The sequence below is a fragment of the Hippopotamus amphibius genome, chromosome 1 (genome assembly GCF_030028045.1).
Source record: "Hippopotamus amphibius kiboko isolate mHipAmp2 chromosome 1, mHipAmp2.hap2, whole genome shotgun sequence".
NCBI classification, from domain to species: Eukaryota; Metazoa; Chordata; class Mammalia; order Artiodactyla; family Hippopotamidae; genus Hippopotamus; species Hippopotamus amphibius.
The window spans coordinates 42,206,164-42,228,926 of record NC_080186.1 but is presented as its reverse complement, the minus strand read 5'-3'; the positions used below and the strand labels follow the sequence as shown (position 1 = coordinate 42,228,926).

The following is a 22,763-nucleotide window of genomic DNA, read 5'->3' as shown; positions in this document are numbered from 1 at the left end:
ACTGACGGATGAAATATTTATTTATATGTTTATTTTCTTGTCTGTTATTTGTAATTTTTTAGGTATGCCAAGCTTCATGAGGACAGAGACCATTACTGTTGTATTGTTTGTTGTGAGAGAAATTTTAGTAGGGTGCTGAGGAACATCACAGATCACAGAAGGATTATTAGTGACCTTATTCAAAATGAGGAACTATTTAACCTTTACAGTAAATTGGTCTGTAATGAGTACATTACTAATTGTTTTCACCTGCTTTTGATAAGAAGTCTCTACTAAAAACAGTAGACTGTCAGTTAACCAACATAAGAGTCTGCCAGTATAAGTATTTTTTAAGTTTATGTATTATTGGCACTACTCTAAGAGAATGTTTATTTTAATCTTTCCTTCCTTCTATTTCTTTATCCACAGGAATTTTTTTTTTTTAGGGAATTTTAAAATTGTGGTTTAAAAAAAAAAGATACAATATGAAACTTACCATCCTAACTATTTAAAAGTATACAATAAAATAGTGTTACACATACTCAATTGTTGTGAAACACATCTCCAGAACTTTTTTGTCTTGCAAAACTGAAACTTTATATTTATCAAACAATAAGTTCTCTATCACCCCTATACGCGACCCCTGGTAACTACCACTCTACTTTCTGTTTCTATGAATTTGACTACTTTAGATACCTCATATAGTGGAATCATACATTTGTGACTGGCTTATTTCACTTAGCATAGTGGTGTCCAGGTTTATCCATGTTGTAGTCTGTGTCAGGATTTCCTGCCTTTTTAAGGCTGAATGATATTCCACTCATTGTAGGTATATAACAAATTTTCTTTATTTATCAGTAGTCATTTGGGTTGCTTCCACCTCTTGGCTGTTGTGAATAATGCTGCTATAAACATGGGTGTACAAAAATCTTTTTTGAGACTCTCAATTCTTTAATTTCCTCTCATATCTTTTCTTTTATATACTATGATTAAGATGAGTGTTTACTAAAACTCACTATTCAGGTATTACTGGTAAAGTGCTTTATTATTATCTAAAGTCCCCCCTCCCACAAAAAAGAAAAAACACCTATCTTTATATTTGGATATCTGATAAATAAGTTTACTGTGGTAGTTGTGAAATCTGTTTTCATTGTTAATGGCTGGAAGAAACATGTTTCATTAGAGAAGTTTGACAACCTGCTAGTTTTCATATTTGCTAGTATGCTTTTTTCTTTAACTATTGCTAGAAATGGATACTTTACAATCCCAGAAATGATTGGGGTAGTAGAGTGATGTGCTAAATCTTAGAAATGTCTTTTGTATAAGTAACTGTATGTTTATTCCAGGAAGAGAGTTGTCCTGTTAGGAACAGAAAAAGGGGCAGTAATAAGATGTATGTGGTGCCATTAAGGGTCTTCTTAAGGATCTGAGAGGTAGGAGAATGATAAAAGTACATAAAAAGAAATGAAAATGGCTGCAAATGTAAGAGAAAATAGTGCTGTGGGTAGAAGACCAATTTTCAGATAGTGAGAGAGTAGACAGGAGATGCTCCAATTATCCCTTCTCTTTTATTCTTCTTGTGTGCAGCAATAAATAATCAATTTACTTCCTTTTTTAAAAAAATTTTTTCAACATTTTATCATGAAAATGTTTGAACATACAGAGAATTTAAGAGAATTTTACAGTGAACACCTATATACCTGCCACCTAGATTCTACTATTAACATTTTTAAAAAAAATATGTTGGAGTATCATTGATTTATGGCATTGTGTTAATTTCAGGTGTACAGCAGAGTGATTCAGTTATACATATACAAGTATCTATTCTTTTTCAAAATCTTTTCCCATTTGGGTTATTACAGAATATTGAGCAGAGTTCCCTGTGCTATACAGTAGGTCCTTCTTGGTTATCTGTTTTTTTAATTTGCTTTCTGTCTCTCATCATGCCCAGTGTTAAGATGGCACCATGTGGGAAAGTAAACAGAAAATGTGGCAGGAGGTCCTTTAGAGAGGATTTGAGATCAAATGTTAATCATATGTAATAGAATTATTTTTTTTTTTGTTTTTGTTTTTTTATTATTATTTTATTTTATTTTTTTTGGGGGTACACCAGGTTCAATCAACTGTTTTTATACACATATCCCCATATTCCCTCCCTTTGTAATAGAATTATTGATTGTGATTTTTGCTGTCTCATTGCTTTGATGTGAGACTTGAGAAGTCATAAAATTGTTAGTGTAATTTAAAAAAAACTAGAGGAAAAGCTAACTGAATTTTTTATCTTTTAATACGTGCAGAAGATAGGGGAGATGGTGGCTACTTTTCTCAGCATGCTGAAGGAGCATTATTGATCATTTTGCAGTTTATGTTATTTGTATTTTCAGACTGTGGTTAAATGTTTAGGTGTAGTGTGTTGGTATTGTGACTAACATCTGTGTACCAGTTGGCAGATAAGGTGTGTTTATATATTCTGTCATATTTTTGTATTGTTAAAAGGGTAGATTTATATGAAACAAAATTATTTGTCTTGGTGTTTTGTATGGATTGTGGTTCAACAAACATCACAGAAATTTTTTAAGGCCTGAACAAGTGTATTTGAATATTTCACGGAATCATTTATAGCAATTTCACATTCCTGTAAAGAATTGTACTCTACATTCTTATAGATTAAAAAAAAAATCTTGTGTTACTACAGTTAAACGAATTCAGCATTATTAATTGTAGCTATTTATTCTGTATGACAGTATGTTTTCAGGTGTTAAATAATTTTGCTGTATTTTATGTATGTAAAATGGTTATATTATTTATTTAGTTGGGAAAAGACACCATTTGCCTTAGCTCAGCCTATTTGGCTAGATCTATTGATTTTCAGAGTTTTAATTATTAGGGTTTATTTAAAAATATTTTTAACTTCCTCCAACCCCATCCCAACCCAGTATAATAGTTCCAGCCTTGCAAAAATATACCGTATGATTAATTTGGGAAAGTCAAACATCACTTTTACCCCTTAAGCTCCAATACTTGGTATTATTTTGTTTTGAGGACTTCTTAGGTAAACCATTAAATCATATCAGGGAAAATATAGATTTCCCTGTTGAGATTTGAAACCCAGAGAATATCACTGATCCTTGGCATTGGTCAAATTAGTTTGGGAATCAGTGATTCTTAAACTTCAGTGAACTAAAAATCACCTGGGGAGCTTGATGCAAAGCCCTGCCTCACCGCCAGCCAAATTTGCAGTTTTTATGAGCTTTTCTCAATATCTGGGTAGAATACTAAAGAGAATACTCTGGCGATGAAGCATATGGTTCACTGTGTCATTCAGTCTGCAGTTGCCCTAACTCCAAATCCCTACTTTTTGAGGTTCTGTTTCTCTTATTCACATACCATCTCAGTACCTTACCCCTACTTCCTCTCTCAGTGTCATACTTATCAAAATGATCCCCTCTTGATACTTATTACAGATCCCTATGAAAAATGGCTTTAAGGAAAGGACTTGATAAAATAATGGCTTTTAGAGATGACAAGGTGGTGCTATGATCTTAGACATGGGGCCTAAAGACAAGACATGATTTACAGCTCCTTTCTAATATTTACTATAAGAGCATGGCTAATTGGTTAATTAACTGCTTTAATCCTCAGGTAATCATAATTATTCCTCAAGGTTATGAAGATTAAACAAAATTACATATGGAAAGTGCCTAGCAATGTGCTTGTCAAATTGAATCCGATTTGATATTGAGCCTTGGGTATGAAAAAGTGTTCCAGTTACTGTTGCTGTATAATAAAGTACTCCAAAACTTAGTGGCATAAAATAAGCACCATATTATGTTCACAGATTCCATGGATCAGAAATTTAAAAAGATTATGATAAGAATGGCATGTCTGCTCTGTGATGTCCAGAGCTTCAGCTGGGATGATTCACACGGCTTAGAGTGACTCATATGGTTGGGAGCTGGAATACCTGGGGCTAGAGGATCTGCTTCCAAGATGGTTTTATCACTCACATGTCTGGAACCTGTGCTGGGATAACTACAAGGCTGAGCTCAGCTAGGACAGTAAACTGAATTGTCTCTCCATGACCTCTCCATGTGGTTTGTGCTTTTCTCACAGCTTGGGGCTAAGTTCTGAATGGGAGTTTCCCAGAAGTGAACTTTTAAGGTAACCGTGTAGAAGCTCTATAGCCTTTTATTACCTAGCTTCAGAAGTCATGTAGTGTACTACTGCTGTACTTCGCTGGTCAAAGCAGTCACAAACATACGTAGATTTAAGAGCCCGCTTCTTGATGGGAGTATTGTCCAAGAATTTGTGGCTAGTTTTAGAAACCTGCAAAGAGTCATTGGAGATTTTACATCTATAGCTTCTTGTAAAATAAATATGAGGGTTTATTGTATATGTCTGAATATGAGATGGTTCTCATTTTCGAAATGATAGGATAATAAAAATATCTTGGTTAGCCTGAATATATAAACTTTTCAAAGCTTGTATGTGAAATAATTGTAAGTTTAGCTTATTAAGTTATACATATATATTTTAACTTATATAAACTGTTACTTTAGAAATGTTGCTTTTTAAAAATGCTTATTTAAGGACACGTTATTCAAACTCTTCACATGCATTTTAAATGTTAGTGTCTTCCTCATTACTGGAATTACTCTCAGTTTTCCAGAACACGTGATCTTAATTTTTTCTTAAGTGATTTGAGATAGAGCACTTAAAAAATCTGGGTATGCTACTTTTTCTGGGAATTTTAATCTCAAGTCACAAGAACTCATTTACTATTCACAAGCTTTGTAATGAAACCCTGAAAGTAATCTTTTAATGGGCTTATTTATAATGACATCTAAAGTTTTAATTGTGAGCTAATGCCCCCTCCCTTCTGCTGAATAAATATGAAATCTGTTGAATTTCTTTGCCATCCTTTTTAACTGATTCCATTTCGTAACCTGTTTTCAGTGTTCAAAACTACTGTTGTCTGAAGTTGTTTTAGGCTCTATGTCTTTTCTAAACAGTTATTTTTGTTCTTCAAAAATAAAATAAGACTCAACTATAGGGCAGTTTCCTCTTTTCTTTGGGATAGTTTTGGGAAAAGAATTTTGCCCTATGTTCAGTATCATCATTTAAAATTAACCAAAGTATTACAAGAGAGCTAGTGAGTAAAGTGAAGGAGAGGTGGTTGAAGTGCAGTGGAGAGTCTAGAACAGTGCTGTTCAATACAGAAGCTACTAACTGCATGTAGGTATTTAAGTTTAAATGAATAATTTAATAATTATGTTAATTATTAAATTATAATTCAGTTCCTTGTTCATACTGGCCATACTTCAAGTGATCAGTAGCCATAGGAGGCTAGTGGCTACAATATCATACAGTGCTGATACAGGATATTTCCATCATTGCAGAAAGTTATGTTGGGTAGCACTAGACTAGAAGGTGTTCTGTAGCCTCAGAAATTCAGAGATTTCTAGGAATAATTATACTGGTGGTAGTAGATCGCCCTCCAGCCATCACCTTCCCTTCCTCCACATAGACACAGATGAGAGGTGGATTGATTTCCCAGTTCCTAAAATAGACTTAGTGACCCAAGGAATTATAGTAAATATTAGTATTGCTAGAATATTATAGAGATATGTATTTTGTTGCTCTGATACTCAGAGTACATCCTCTCCTCTATGTCGTTTTCAAGAAATAGACCCCAACTTGCTTTATGATGAGAAAAGCAGGATTTTTTGGATTCAGAGAAGTCTGAGTTTGAATACTACTGTATGTGATTTTGAATGAATCTCTTTAATTTTTCAAATGTCATTTTCCTCATCTGTTCCCATGCTTGCTTGATGGAGTGAGGATTAAATGAGATAAGTAGTAATGTATAATTACTTTGCATAATGCCTTGCACGTTAGATGCTCCCTTTCCTCTTCATTCCTCTTAATGTCCCAGAAGACATCTAAGAATGCAGATTATTCACTTAACACTTTCACTCAGAAATTCACTGGAAACTATTTATTGAGCATTTACTATATGCAAAGTTCTCTTCTCAGTGCTAGCAAAATAACAGTTAACCAAAACAGGTAAGACTCCCTGCCATGATGGAGCTTAGATTTTCATAACGGGAGATAGACAGTAAATGATATAGATAAGTAACATTATATAGTGTATCAGAAAGTGATAATTCTAAGGAAAAAATGAAACAGGGAAGAAGGATATAAAGTATGTTGGGTGGTCATCTGCAGTTTTGTAGAAAAAGTGGACAGGTGACAGTTGAATAAAGACCTGGAGGAGAAGGGAGTTAGCAAGTGAGCCATGTATCTGGGGGCAAGAACATTTCAGTCAGAGGGAATAGTGACCACAGAAATCCTTAAGTGAGAAATCAGGCCTGATATTTTTCCAGGAACATCAAGGAGCCAAGTATGGCTCAGGAAAGGAGGAAGAGAAGTTAGCGCGATTATGGGAGTGAGGGAGGAATAAGGAATCTTAAGGACATTGTCCTTTTATACTAGAGAAAATATCAATGGAAGATTTTGAGTAGAGCATTGGCATGATCTAATAACTTCACTGTAACTAAGAATACAGTGAAGGTGAGCAAGGGCAAAGCCAGGAAATCAGTTAGGAGACTATTATAATAATGGAGGAGAGAGAAGATGGAGACTTGGAGCAGAGTAGTGGCAGTGAAATGTGATCAGAATCTGAATGTGTTTTAACATTTCAGCAATCAAGAATTTGTTAATGAGTAGGGAGGAAGGGAATAGTGAGAGAAATAGGGAGTCAAGGGTAACCCTGAGGTTTTTGGCTGGACCAATCGGAAGAATGGCGTTGCCATTTATTAAGATAGTGACATTTTCTATGTTCTTCTTAATGCTATATTCTTATTTCTCCTCCTGGTTTCCCAAGGTTTGGGCTGTCTTGCCTGTTTTTATCTATAATATCTAGCACAATTCTTTGCACAGAGTAATTGCAGTCTACTTTCCTGGATTAAATTGATGAACATCAGTATCAAAATGGAGATAGCTGTACTCAGGACTGCTAGTAACCAGGAAGAGTGTTTTCCTTATGTTGCTCCTTATTATATAAAGCATATCTGATTTGTTGGCTTTGCTCAACCAACTAAAAGTCTTCCCTTGAATACTGCAGGATGTCTACCTCCATAAAGCCTTCTAACTGCTAACCTTCAAGACATTTCTGTCTTTTTTGGGTTTTAGCTTGCCAGTTGAATCTAGAAAGGGCAGATTAGTGAATTTCTCCCTTCCTTTTCCCACAGCCGTTGCATAGAGCAGAAGACAATTATTTTATAATAGGCAGGAGAGACAGAGGTTGAGTAGGCCTTTATGTGATGCTGACCAAAGTCTAAGTACTGTCCAGTTGCCTAAGGAAGAGTAAAGAATCCAGGGAAGGGAAGTAAGTGACTGTACCAGAAACTATCTTTCTTGCATTTTGATTTTAGTAAATGAGATCTTGGTTGTCAATTCATTTTGATCTTAGCTATGTGGTTCTCCCAGTTTGCTATTTGTTTTTTCATTTGTAGATATTTATTTGACAAGGATGAGTCTTTCAGGTACCATTATTAGTCTTAGGATTTGCCTCGTATTTCCTTTATCTTTAATTTGGTTTGCACCAAATTGGTCTTGATTCTGCATGTTGGGCTATTTTGATAGTGATATCTGCTTGGAAAGATTCAGTGAACTTTTTTTGCACTAGACTAAAAACAAATTTTGGAATGATTACATTTTTTAAATTGTTTTGCTCTCTGTTTTCTTTCGCTGAAAAAAATCAAATTAGAACTTATTAAAACCAAATATTTGGCTTTTAGAACATGTTATAGGATTGCCAATTGGAATTCTTTTGTACTGCAAAAATAAACAGTAAGGTTAATGAAAAGAAATTTGAGTTTAGAGTTAATTGTAGGGATGTTAAACTACTCACTTCTGCTTTGGTCTGATCATCTTATCTTTAACTGTTAGAGTATGTTGATGATGGTAGAACATTAAGTAGTGAAGAGAGAGGAAACATCTCTATAAATAAGTTGTCTGCAATTGGTAAGTGTTATGAGTGGAAAATTTTCTGTTTTTAATTAGTGTCCTTTCCTTGGCTTCAAAATTTTGTGATTAAAAACTATTTGTGATTTCAACCAAGGGTTGATCTGAGTATGACAACAGTTACAATAAAAGTAGCTCACCTTTACTGGGTATTTCACTATGTATCCAACACCATTTAAGCACTTTATATGTGTTAACAAATTTCATAAAAACCCAATGCACAAGTACTGTTATCACCCCCCATTTTACTGATGAGAGAACTGGGGCAGAGAGAAATTAGTGACTTTCTCAAGATCATGCAGCTAGTAAATGATGGGGCTGGGATACACGGCTTTCTGGCCTGAGAGCCCTCACTTTCAGCATATTTAATAACATATGAGTGAGGTTATGAAGAACCTATGCCTTTAGACATTAAATAACTTCTGAAATAATAAAGGGCTTAGGGGGAAATAATAGATTCTGTATGTAATGGCAGACTAACAGACTTTATATAGGTCTCTAAAATGTGTGCTATAAACTCTCTGTAGTTGTTCCCAGATCTAGTTGTGCATCAGAATCACGTGAGGAGTTTGTGGAGGGGAAAAAGATTTTTGGGTCTCATTTCAAACCACCTGAATTTGGATCATTGGGAGCAGGACTTTATATATCTGGATTTCTAGCCCAGCATGAGACAGATATTTATACACCACTGATGTACAGCACATAACAAAACTGATGAAAACAAAAACATCAGGTAATAGGGATGGATAATTACGGTGGCTAACATTTGTGGAGTACTTTTTAAAAAAATTAATTAATTAACTTATTTCTTGGCTGTGTTGGGTCTTTGTTGCTGCACACAGGCTTTGTCTAGTTGCGGCCAGCAGGGGCTACTCTTTGTTGTGGTGAGTGGGCTCCTCATTGCCGTGGCTTCTCTTGTTGCAGAGCATGGGCTTTAGGCTTCAGTAGTTGCGGCACACGGGCTCAATAGTTGTGGCTCACGGGCTCTAAAGCGCAGTCTCAATAGTTGTGGCACACGGGTTTAGTTGCTCCGTGGGCATGTGGAATCTTCCTGGAGCAGGAATCGAACCTGTGTCCCCTGCATTGGCAGGTGGATTCTTAACCACTGTACCACCTAGGAAGTCTTTATAGAGTACTTTTCTTGTATTATCTCATTTGATACTTATAACAGCCTTATGAAATAAGTTGTGTTATACGTCCACTTTATAGATAGGAAACTAAATCTTAGAGTAGTCAAGTTAACATGACAAAAGTCACACAGGTAATAAATATATGATAGAGCCAGGATTTGAAAGCAGACTTAGACTACAGAACATAGAAATTCCCTTAATTGACCTAGTTAAATTATAGATCATAGGTCATAGAGAACTAAATACTGAATATGAATTGTTACTGTAGTTTTTTTCTTTGCTTAAAAACAAAGTTATAAAATGAATATAAAAATTAGCATTTGCATGCCATCTGCCTTTTATCATTTTTTATTAATGGCAGTAAATTATCATACCTGATGGATTCTCTAAGGTCAACATTTCAGTATTAACGATTTGGTTGATGCATATATGTAGCTGTAACTGAGGTTTGTATTGAAGCTCAGATGCCCATATATATCTCCTTCTACTTCTCTGATACTTCTGTTTAACATTTTCTCTGATTTTTTTCTACATAACTACTTAAATGTTGGCATTCCAAAGGTTCCATCATGCGACCTTTTCTTTGGTCACACTTCCTCTCATTTTGGATAAACTTAATCCACTCCTAAGACTTTTACAAATATTTTTAAAAAACAATATTGAAGGACTTCCTAGGTGACACAATGATTAAGAATCTGCCAGCCAATGCAGGGGACATGGATTCGATCCCTGGTCCTGGAAGATCCCACATGCCGCGGAGCAACTAAGCCTGTGCGCCACAACTGTTGAGCTCAGGTGCCACAACTACTGAAGCCCACATGCCTAGAGCCTGTGCTCCGCAACAAGAGAAGCCACCTCAGTGAGGAACCCGTGTACCATGATGAAGAGTAGCCCCCGCTTGCCGCAACTAGAGAAAGCCCGTGTGCAGCAACGAAGACCCAATGCAGCCAATAAATAAATAAATTAAAAAAATATATTTTGAGATATAAAACACATAACATAAAATAAACCATCTTAACCACTTTTAAGTATACAGTTCAATAGCATTAAATGTAAACACGTTGTTGAGAAACAAATCTCTGGAACTTTTTCATCTTGCAAAACTGAAACTCTGTGCCTATTAAACTATAATGCCCCCATTTCACTCCCCAGCTCTTGGTAACCACCATTCTATGTACTTTCAGTTTCCATGAATTTGACTACTCTAGGTACCTCATGTAAGTGGAATCATATAGTGTTTTGTTAATTTTTTTTTTATTTTAAAATTTTTTTTGGCTCTTCCCAAACCAGGGATCAAATATATGTCCCCTGCATTGGCAGGCAGATTCTTAACCACTGCACCACGAGGGAAGTCCTAGTATTTGTTATTTTTTGACCAGCTTATTTCACTTAGCACAGTGTTCTCAGGATTTATCCATGTTGTAGCCTGCGACAGTATTTCCTTCCTTTTTAAGGCTGCATAATATTCCATTGTTTGTATGTACCACTTAAAAAAAAATCTATTACCATTGGTGGACATTTTGGTTGCTTCTGCCTCTTAGTTATTGTGAAAAGTGTTGCTTTGAACATGGGTATACAGATATCTTTTTGAGACCCTGATTTCAGTTATTTTGGATATATAACTAGACGTGAGATTGCTGGCTTACTTGGTAGTTCTGTTTCTCCCCAAATACTTTTTTTTAATATGTTTATTTATTTATTTATTTTATTGGCTGTGTTGGGTCTTTTTTGCTGTGTGCGGGCTTTCTTTTTAGTTGCAGTGAGTGGGGGCTACCCTTCGTTGTGGTGCACCGGCTCCTTATTGCCGTGGCTTCTCTTGTTGCAGAGCAGGGGCTCTGGGCGCGTGGGCTTCAGTAGTTGCAGCACATGGGCTCAATAGTTGTGGCTCACGGGCTCTAAAGCGCAGGCTTAACAGTTGTGGCGCACAGGCTTAGCTGCTCCTCGGCATGTGGGATCTTCCTGGAGCAGGGATCGAACCCGTGTCCCCTGCATTGGTAGGCGGATTCTCAACCACTGCACCACCTAGGAAGCCCCCCCACCCCACCCCAAATACTTTTTAAGTGAATGACTCATGACTCCAAACTCAATATCTCGAACTCTCACGTTGTAGATTCTTAACAATCTATTGGACATCTCTGTGTAAATGTCCCATGTGTACTTCAAAATCAACATGGCTAAAACTGAAAGCCTCAAACCTCCCTATAACTTACCAGCTGGTTCCTTTGCTCATATTCTGTGGCATTCATTCATTTATTCACTTGTGTATTCAGTGTATGTTAACTCATACCACCTAGGTACCAAGCACTGTTGTTCATGATGAGGGCACATCAATGAACAAAATAAAGTCCTTTGGACTTCTATTCTGGTGAGGGAAGACAGATAACAAACAGGGAGACAGTAGGATGGTTAAGGAAGGCCTTTCTGAGGTGACCATTGAGTAGAAAGCTGACTGAAATGAGGGAATGAGATATGTGGATGTCTAAAGGAATAGCATTCCAGACAAAGGGAAGAATAAGTTAAGGAGTTTAACGTGGGAGCATGCTTAACTTGTGCAAAAAATTCTAAGAAAACCAGAACAACTCGGCGGAGTTAGTAGATGATGTTGAGAGAGAGAGAGAGAGAGAGCTGGAGCCAGAATACATAGAGTCTTGTAAGGTCAGAATAAAGGCTTTGACTTCGATTCTGATGACATGGGACGGCATAAGAGTATTTTGTGTAGGAAAAGGGTTTTATTTAGTTTGACATTTATAAGCATCATGCTGGCGGCTGTGTGAATAGGCAGTAAGTGTGTGGGGCAAAGATGTTTGGAGACTATTGGAGTACTTCTCCAGAGGAAAGATGATGATTTAGACTAGAGTGGTAGCAGAGAAGGTTGGTGAGATCCTACGTTTTGGACATAGAATAAAGAATTCCTTATAGATTGGATGTGGAGTATGAGAGAAAGAAAGGTATTGAGGACTACTACATGATTTTTCACTTCAGCAATGGAATCATTAGAATTGCTTACTGTTTTTTAATGATCAAGAAGACTGAATCAGCAGCAGTCACCCAAGTCAGAAGGCTGGACATCATTTTCAGCATTTTTTTCCTTTTCAATTCATATCTCACAGTGCTACCCAAATGATTTTCCTAAAGGGCAAATTTGAATTGCAGCAGTTGCCTCCCCATTATCTTCAGGTTAAGTAAAACTTTTAATGCCTTTATCCTGCCTCTCATAATCTAACTCTTGCTTACTTTTCCAGCTGGCCTCTCACAGCTTCCTGATGCAAACCATTGCTGAAGCCACACAGAACTGCTTTTAGCTTCCAGGATATACTAAGTAGATTTATACTTTGCACTTAAAAAAAATAAAAAATCTCTTCCTGAATGCTCTCACTCAAATTTCTTTTCCCTAGAAGAGCCTTGTTTTAATACTTGGTTCAAATATCGTCCTTTCTTCCCTGCTTTTCTCTTAACGTTCAAATTACTTCCATTGTTTTGCCATTAGAGTATCTTATATATTTCTCTATAATAAATGGAGGAAAGGGTCATCAGCTTTGGAGTCATATAGTGGAGTACTTGAGAAAAATTTAGAGAAGACTATCATAACAATTAATGTATTTAGAAAATAGGAATTTGAAGGTACATTAAAAGAATTTAAATATAGTAGATTGTTGAAAATAATTTGTTACAGATATGAAAAATTAATTATTTATGAAAAATGATTTTCCTTTCTGCCCAGAAAGAAAGAGGGGAAAATGGTATGAAGCATCTTTTTGAGGCCTTACAGGCTTTCAACCCTAATCTCATGGTCTTTCTTTAGTGTGGACACTTAAATCTATTGTTTCTTTGTCTTATCACATCTGTAGCTGGGGAAATTTTCATCCCCAAATAGATCTCTTTCTCATAGCTCACTTGATTAACATAATACCAATGAGGTTTGTGAAATAATAGAGATTTATAATGGTCTGTCCTGGTTCCTGGCACAGAACTTCTAAAACCCTTGTAATTTCCTAATGATAGCATTTTTTTTGTTCTAATATTTGATCTTTGACCCTGGTTCCTGACATAGAGCTCCCAGATCCCTTGGAACTTCCTGGGTGATAGCAGTGTCTTTTGTTCTGTTGAGGAGAGTCTTGGGCTTGTGAATAGCTTCAGGAAAGGGGCTGGTCACCAGAAAGACCAAGCCATGATTAGAAGCTTGGAACTTTCAATGGTGAAAATTCCACAATTCACAGCTGTAGGATGATGATCTCTTTCAGAATTTCTCATTGGCCCAGCTTATGGCAGAAAGATGAGAGGAGGATGATTCTGTCTTATTCACAACTGCTTTTTCCTCCGTATTTAGAATAGTTCCAGGTTAGTAATTTAATATTTGTTGAATGGATTAATGGTGGAATGAATGAGTGAATGAATGAATGAAATATTTGAATGTATGAATAAGATGAATGATTGCTATGTAAGTACAACACAATGGAAAAATCATTGAGAAAAAGGTGGTGTGAGTCAGTTAGATTTTCTTGGAGAAAATGATTCAAGTCTGGGTCTTGAGCTCTTTTAGTCAACAATAGGCATTCCTTCCTTTGTGATCCCATTTCTCATGTTGGATTGAAATTAATTGTTTCTGTAACTGCTCAACCTGGGAGAAATGTGTCTTGCCATCCTTGTATTCCCTCCAGTGTCTAAAACACTGCCTTGATTATGGAGAAGAGAAAGCCCGAGTTTTGTTGAAAGAATTCACTTGATGGCAAGATCGGAGTTGTGAATGCTAAAATACTAGTATTTCGTGGGTCTGACACCTGTTGTTTAGATATTTTGAAAATACTTGAAATCTGACATGCCATAGTATTACATACATACCAAGAAATGGAAACAATGCTAATATTATCATCATAATTATTATCCTAGTTCACAGGCTTTCTAAATATGTGGAATATGCAGAGTTGCCTATACTGTTCTATCTGGTGATTTTATATATATATATATATGATTATATATAATGAAAATGTATTTGTCATTTCTGTTTCCATAAAATTTAAAATTTAAGAGGTTTTCTTTTTTTACTTGTCTATAAATTCTTATATTTGAAATGTATTAAGTATTTAGTTTCACTGATTTGCAATCAGTTAATTAATTTAGAGATTGACCAGCTGAGGAGGCTGCTGTAAGAATTAACTTAATGATAATGCTATGATGTAATTGTTGAAGACTGGAAAAATGGTGGTCTGTTAGTAACTTAATGTGTATTACGTTGAGTTTGTCACATAACCTCATCTAATCTTGGTTTATCAGTCTTTAAATACAAAGTAGAATTTGGGAGGGAGGATGGGAAGCAGGGTTTTTTTTTTTTTTTTTTTTTTAATTTTTTAAAAATTTTTTTGGGGGTACACCAGGTTCAATCATCTGTTTTTATACACATATCCCCGTATTCCCTCCCTTCCTTGACTCCAGGGAAGCAGGGTTTATTGGAAGGTTTCTGAGAAACTCACACATTTGAAAGAAAGCTTGAACAACCAAGTCTTAGGGAAACCATTAAACAGAGTTGCTCTGTCAGAAACTTATCATGAAAAGTGCCTCTGAGCACTGTTGTCAAGGCACATCTTCAACTAGTTAGTCACTCATTCAAGATCCACATTCCCAGGAGAGCCTGATTGGTCTAGATTGGGTCACATGATTAACACATTTTCAGTGGGATGAAGCAGGAGTAATTCTCCAAAGGAAGCATATGATCTGTATCAAAAGGAAAGAGGGAAGTGCTGATGGGCAGGTACAAACCACAAATGGGGCACTATAGTAGCTAATGGGACAATATATGCATCTGAGATTGCATTATTCTAGTGTTCCAGGAAATTGAATTAAACTGGAGTTTTAATGTTCTTTTGTTAAGTCAACTTTGTCAATGACTAATTTATATACATATACAGATTTTAATTGTATATAGCTCTATGAGTTTTGATGAATGTATACATTGTGTACGTATACATTGTGTATCCAATCCCCTCCCTTCAGGATATCCATTATGTTAGAGAATTTGTTTTCTTTTCCCGTCAGGAACCCTCAACCCTGCTCCAGGCAATCATTGATCTGATTTGTATCACCACATTTTGGTAGTTTTGTCTGTTGTAAAACTTCATATAAATAGAATCATATACTATGCAATCTTTTGTGTCTGGCATTATTTGCTCAACATAATGTTTATAAGATTCATCCATATTGTTGCATGTATCAAAAGTTCATTTTTATTATTGAGTGAGTCCTTTGTGTGAATATGCCACAGTCTTGTTTATTCATTGGTTGATGGGTATTTTGGTTGTATCTAGTGTTTTGGTATTTTAAATAAAGCGGCTATGAATATGTGTATACTAGTCTTTGGTGGACATATGTTTTCATTTCTCTTGGGTAAATTCCTAAGAGTGGATTGTGGTATTGTATGTTAAATGTTTGTTTAACTTCATATAAAACTGTCAAACTGTTTCCAAAGTAGTTCTGCCATTTTACATTCCCATCAGCAATGTGTGAGAGTTCCAGTCCTCCTAATCCTCATCGTCATTTGGTAGTGTTAGTCTTTTTAATTTCAGCCATTTTAGTGTGTTTGAAGCAGATTTCTTTGTGGTTCTCTTTTTAAAAATTAACTTTATTGATGATAAAAGGAACCCATTTTAAGTGTACAATTTGATAAGTTTTGACAGATGTATGTACCTACATTACTACCACCACCACAGTCATTATCCCTAAATTTCCCTATTGTCCCTTCTGTAACATTCCCCACCAACCCTAAGCAACCCTTGATCTGCCTTCTTTAACTAGAGATTAAACTAGTCTTTTCTAGCATTTCATATTCACAAAATCGTACAGTGTCTGACTTCACTCATTTAGCATAATGTTTTTGAGATGTACCCATGTAATTGAATGTATCTGTAGTGTGTTCCTTTTTATTGCTGACTAGTATTCCATTGTACCCAGACAGTGTGGTTTACCCAAAACAATGTCTACCTGTTGTTGGGCATTTGAGCTGCTTCTAGTTATTGGGTATTGTGATTAAAGCTGCTCTGAATATTAGTATATGTCTTTGGGGAATATGTTTTTATTTCTTTTAGATAAATACTTGAGTAATATTGCTAGGTTAGTGTTTACCTTATATACAAAACAGTTTTCAAAGGATTGTACAATAATGTGAGACTTCCTACTGTTCAACATTATTGTCAAAACTTATATCATATTTTTCAATTTTAGCCATTTTATTAGGTATGTGGTGGTCTCTTATCATGGTTTTAATTTGTATTCCTCTGATGACTATTTAATTTGAACAGCTTTTTATATACTTATTGGCTATTCATATGTCTTTCTTAAGAAGTTTCTGTTCAGATCTTTTGCTCGTTTTCTTATTGACTTATTTGTCATCTTATTGAGTTATAAGAATTCTTTTTATATTCTGAATATAAATCTCTTCTCGGACATTTATACATAGCAAATACTTTTTCCCAGTCTGTGGCTTACCTTTTCATTTTCTTAATGATGTCTTTCAAAGAGCAAACATTTAAAATTTTGAAATTCATCATTTTTTTCTTTCATCTTTTGCTTACCCAGTGTTGTCACCATTTTCTACTGTGTTTTCTTGGTGTCCTCATTTCTAAAATGAGGACGTAATATGAGAGTTAAATGGTTTAATATGAGTAAAGCACCTAGAGAATACATAGCACCTAGTAAGAACTATATAATGTTAGCTACCTTTATTGTTACTACAGCTCCTTTATTCAGAAGTTATCATTGAAAGGACTTCCCTGGTGGTCCAGTGGTTAAGAATCCGCCTTCCAGTGCAGGGTACTCGGGTGCAATCCCTGGTCGGGGAACTAAGATCCCACATGCTGTTGGGCAACTAAGCCCACGTGCTTCAGTTACTGAGCCTTTGTGCTCTAGAGCCTGCACGCAGCAACTACTGAGCCAACGCGTTCTGGAGCCCGTATGCCACAACTAGAGAGAAGCCCGCACGCTGCACTGAAAGATCCCTTGTGCTGCAACGAAAATCCTGCATGCCACAACTAAGACCCGACACAGCCAAATAAATAAATAAACAGATAAATAAATGTTTTTTAAAAAAGGAATTATCATTGAAGTTTTTGGATACTGTCTATACATCCTTGTCTCATCTCCCTCCCTGCTCAAGAAATCTCATTGGCATTTTCTTTAGCGTTCATTTGTTCAAAAATATAAAAACAGCAAAGCCAAGATTTGCTATGTGTGTAGGGGATGATTTGTATTAGATGTTGTAGTTTTTTTAATTAATTAATTAATTAATTAACTTATTTATGTTGGATGCTGTGGTTTTATAATCCACCAATTTATAAATGCTCATTTTTCTTCATCTACAGGAATTTTTGCCATTTCCCATCCCCCTGAAGGTCTATGGCCCACATGAGTGTCATCATTTTCTCCTTCTGTTAAGGCTGGAAGATAAGAGTATTTCTTCCAGCCACCTCAGACCTTGACTTCCACTATACTTTAAACATGCCTCACATGTCTTCCAGTGAACTCTGAGAAATGACATTTCAGAGGGTGTTGTCAAGTTTTGCTAAAGAGAACTTAGACGCTGGATTCTAATTGTGGTAAATTAACTAATTAAAAATGCCATGGACATAATTAGCATAAAGCAATAATAGTTATATACCAAAATGGATTTTCAAACAACCATAAACTGGGTCAAGGCAAGTTGCTGTTTTTGAAATACGTTGCAGTCTGATGAAGATCCATTGTAGTGTGTTTGAGTCAGTCCCAGAAATAGAAATATTGTCTTTATTCTCTGTTTCTTTGGCCAGATATTTAATCATTCCCTATTATTATTTTCCTGTTTATACAATGAGAGATATAATAGCTTCTTAGCCAAAAAAATCAGAAACCAAAAACAAATTTAGCAATGGGATTATTAGCGTTTAGTAAATGATATGTGGTTCTTATGTGCTCTGTATCATTTCTAGTCTATAATCTAGGTTTTTCTAAATCTAATCTCTTTTCTAAAAGTATCCCCTCTGTATATGCTCTCCTGAGCCCAAAATCAGGTACCAGGAACCCCCCAAATCTAGCATAGTGCCTGCAATGAATAGGCATTTGGTAAATAAGTTTGTTGAACCAAACTTTTCATTTTACCTTTTATTTCTTGAGTCTTCCCTTTCCAGTGTATTCTCTTTGAACTCAAGAAATCACTATTCTTTAAAAAAAAAAAAAAAAAGGCAAACCAAAACTTATCATAGCCATTCTTCTTGCAGTTCCTATCATTATACTTTTCGTATTGTTTCAAGAATCAGTTATACTTACTTTATTATTTCTCTTGTATTTCTTAGCTTTTTATAATATAGTTTTTACTAAAACTGTTTTCAAATATGTCTAACAGTCTCTTCTTAGGCCTCATTATATTAAACTATTTTCACATGTTTTATTTTGTCTAATCCCTCCTTATAGTACCTTCATTGCCTTCTCTATGACATATTCTTGGTCTTTCCCCTCCTGTCTAACCCTTCCATTTTTATTGTTTTGTTTTTGTTTTTAGCTTTCTCTTCTTTTTTCCTTACATATATGAATTCGCCAAGATTCTTTGTCTCAGTTCTCTTCACCAAAGAATAAAGAGAGAGAGGGAATTAAAGTATTTCTAGGGCTTCATTTATTTGCCTTTAAGCAGGTGTTTCGCTTAACCTAGCTTTGATTTTTTAAAATTACTTTTTTGTCTCCTTTTGGATATTACCGCAACTTCTCATAGTAAAATTAATTGTTGAGTGGATTTTTTTCCATGCTAGTAGATGTGCTATGTTATGTCCATTAGTATATCTTGTACATAGTTCGCAATTACTATCATTCCTTCGTATCTGTGAGGGATTGGTTCCAGGAGTCCCTGGGGATACCAAAATCAGCAGCTGCTCAAGCTCAAGTCTCATAGTGGTTCTGCATCTGTGGATTTAGCTAACTATGGATTGTGTAGTACTGTCATATGTATTTATTGGAAAAAAAAAACAAAACCCAAAACAACAAACTGAGTATTAGTGGACCTGTGCAGTTCAAACCTGTGTAGTTCAAGGGTCAACTGTCATACATATTTGTTAAGTCAGCAAATGATATCCTGCTCTTACCTCAAGGTTAATATTGTTCAAAGTCAAATTCATCTGAAATTTTCCTTTGCTTCTACGTCTACCCATTATTCAGTGTCCGTATCAAATGCCATCCCTTTTCTGAAACTTTCCTTAATCTTCACAGTCAAAAAACACTCTCCCTACTCTATATTTCTTTAGCAAATCATACTTTTATTGTACCTTCATTATGGATTACATTTTACTTATTTATGTACAGAGTTTATTATGTATATAAGGTTGAGGTCAGGGACTAATATTCTATCCGAAAGCAAATACATTATTTAAAATACTATTCAAAGTTAGAGAGTAGCATTGACATATATACACTACCAAATGTAAAATAGATAGCTAGTGGGAAGCTGCTGCGTAACACAGGGAGATCAACTCAATGATGGGTGATGACTTAGAGGGCTGGGATGGGGAGGGTGGGGGGGAGTCGCTGGAGGGAGGGTATATGTATTGTATAAATACAGCTGACTCACTTGGTTGTACAGCAAAAACTGGCACAACAGTGTAAAGCAATTATATTCCAATAAAGAGCTTAAAAATAAAATATATATAAGATCTTAGAAGAGGAAAAGGATTGAAAGTGAGGTGTGTCATGGTACCTTCTATATAGTATTGCCTCCTCTCCCATTGTGAAACTTTCATTTATCCTTCAGTCTTAGTTGAGACATTATTTCATCCAGGAAGCTTTCTGTGAGCTTTACTCAAGTCTCCACTGTGCGGCTTTTCTTTATACTCCTCTAGCACCATTCATTTAGCAAATAATTATTGAGTGCCTTTTTTGTGCGGGCATTGTGCTAGGCAATGGGGTTAAAGTGGTAAACAAAATTGGTGTCATCCCTTCCATCACGGAGCCTACAGTCTAGTGAGAAAGACAGACATAAAACAAATAATCACCAAATAAGTGATTATCAGTTGCTTATGAAGAAAATGTACGGGGTTCTATGTGAGAGTAAACCTATGGGGGGTGGGGGGTTGTTGATCAGAGGAATTTTTGGAAAAAGTGTATCTAACAAAAACATCAATTGTGGTGATTAAGATTCAGCCAGACAAAGAATAGGGAAAAGGGCATTCCAAGCAGACATAGTTTCTTAAAAGACCCTAAGAAATAAAAAACAAAACAAAACAAAAAAACAAAAAAAACTTGATGCCTTTAAGGAACAAAAAGGCAGGGCCATTTTGGCTGAATATATAGTATTCATGCCTATGAGGAAACTGAGGCTCAAGGAGGTTCAATGAGTATAGAATATAAACTAAGGTCGTCAAAGTAGTAAACGGGAGAATCTAGATTCAAACTTTGGACTTTTTTAATCCTTAGTGTTCTTTCCGTTATACCTTGGCATTCCCTAGTGAAAATTTGAACAAAATCTTTCCAAACTCTGGTATTTTGTTTCTTTTCCAACATCATAGAACATTCTCTTACCTTTTTCTAGTTTTTAACAAAGAAGATATTTGTATGTGGAACTACTGCTGTCAACAAAAAGGGATAATTGACCTGGCACCAAGCAGAGATGTTTCTGTTGAATTTGTGGCTTTGAAAACTGATTTTAATATTTGCTGGACTCCAAGAATTTCTGAGCCTCCAGAGTTGTCAGGGTTCTATGGTATCCACTGTCTATAATAATCTGTGCATTTCTTTGATTTTTGCCAGTGGAGTATTAAATCTTTCAAAATTAGTAGCAAGTATGTTACATTCTACGTTGTTTCCATTCAACAGTATAACTTTGTAAACTTGACCTGCCTCTGGCAAGTATTTAAGTTAATGTTTCACATAATACACAAACTCCTTTTTGCAATATATCTTCACACAGCTGATAAAACATCTCCCTCCCTTGCCCATTTTGATGGGGATGGGAAAGGGGAGGAGGGAAGAAGTTGTTATGATGCAAAGGCAAAGTTGGAAGAGTCATTTTTTTCTTCCAGAGAATCTTCTCTATCACCCTGTAATGATGTTCCCACAATCCAGGATGTAACAGCCTGTTTGCTTAGTAGCCTTCAAAAATGTCCATATCATGTCACATTTGTGCTATATTCTAAGTAATTGGTGACTTGTTAGCTTAGAGACCAATTTCAGGAATGTTTTCTATAAGGAGATTTCCCCAATGATGCTCCTTTTCCTTTTGTAATCTGATATAATTGCAGTGTGTTTATCAAAGACCTTTTACCCCTTACATTTTTCCCTTCTAAATGTTCTTTTCTTTAAGAATAATGATGAATTTAATTACTGAGCTAATTTTAAAATTCTTATTGGCATTTTTCATTTGTGATTTTATATCTTGCTCCTCAATCTGAGGAATGAAATAATGTTAAAAGATTACTTTAAGGTACTGATTTTACTTGTCCTAACATCCTTAAACTTTGGTTTTGTGGATGTTTTGCTTGAATGAAGACTGTGGAATTAAGCTTTTTATGACTCAAGATTTGGGGATATTAGATGCCAAATGCATGTTTTTTTAATTCTCTAAAATGCAGTTTTATTATGGAAAGGGAGAAAAACGTTTAATAGAGAATATTTTTTATCACTAAGGAAAGAGTATTTTGTTTAAATTTTCAAAGTATGCTTATTTTCCTTTGCAGTGTTTTCCACCACACTCCACTCCACCCCTGAGCACTTTTCTGTTTCTTTAAGTGTCTTCTCTGTTTTTTGTTTGCAGGCAGCTATCAATGGTGTAATACCCCAGGAAAATGGCATTCTGCAAAGGTATGTTATAAGGTGCTTAATAGTAAGATGAGAATTTAGCAAAGCAAAAAAGAGACAGTTGTTAATTTTTTTGGTTTCACTTTTTGATAGAGCATTTGATCTTTGGTGTATAAGTTCATTAATACAGTTTTTCTTTCAGACATTTTTATTAGTTATATTAATTTCCTAAAGTCCCCAGCATCTAACTGTATAATGTTATTTCAGATTGGGTGATACCACTTTTAAAGGTGATTTTATTTTATTTTTAAGAAAACTTTTCAAGGTCATCTTCTAATTCATAAGATGGAAGGAATTGAATCCTTTAAGTTGTTAGTGAGAACATGAGACATGGCTCAGTAACGCCAGAGCGTGATTATCATCTAACTATACAGGCTTTATCGCCAACCTTACTAACTCTTTTTTTTCTCCCTTTGGTTTCTAAATTAAATTTATGTTAATTTGCAACAATTTGAGTAAGTCCTTAATAATGAAACTTCCCAGAGCACTGAGCTGTTTTACCTGAAGTATCCAGTGTTAACATGTGGAATGGTCTTCGTGGTTTTGTGTCATTGCCAGAAGGTAAAATTAGAAGATGATGCCAAGAGAACTAAGTAACAAAGTAATTCCTTAAATTAAAAATAAATTCATAACTTTTCTTAAAATTAGAGACTGGTTCTGGATTAAAAGTGCACATTATAAAGTCATAGGAGGTAAAACCATTCTCCCTTCCAAGGGTAGTTTAATTATTTGATTTTTCCCCCCTCTCCTTGCAATTCAAACTTTGGCTTGAATTTTGGTGGCTGGGATTTCTAAGTCAGTGAAGCATGATCTGCTAAGTGCAGATGA

The 22,763-nt window shown here is 35.4% G+C and overlaps 1 protein-coding gene across 12 annotated transcripts in view; it reads left to right on the top strand.

The window, feature by feature from the left end:
- Positions 1 to 22,763, top strand: part of FAF1 (Fas associated factor 1) — a 463,179-nt gene that overhangs the window by 122,501 nt on the left and 317,915 nt on the right. For 11 of the 12 annotated variants that reach the window (XR_009049289.1, XM_057710484.1, XM_057710451.1 and 8 more), the window contains exon 3: positions 21,892 to 21,938. The exons of the other annotated variant lie outside the window; for it this stretch is intronic. Coding sequence is in view for 8 of the 11 variants with exons in the window: in XM_057710421.1 (XP_057566404.1) it covers positions 21,892 to 21,938 (47 nt within the window). In the remaining 3 variants the exon portion in view is untranslated. The remainder of the gene's footprint in view (positions 1 to 21,891; positions 21,939 to 22,763) is intronic. 12 annotated transcript variants of the gene reach the window in all.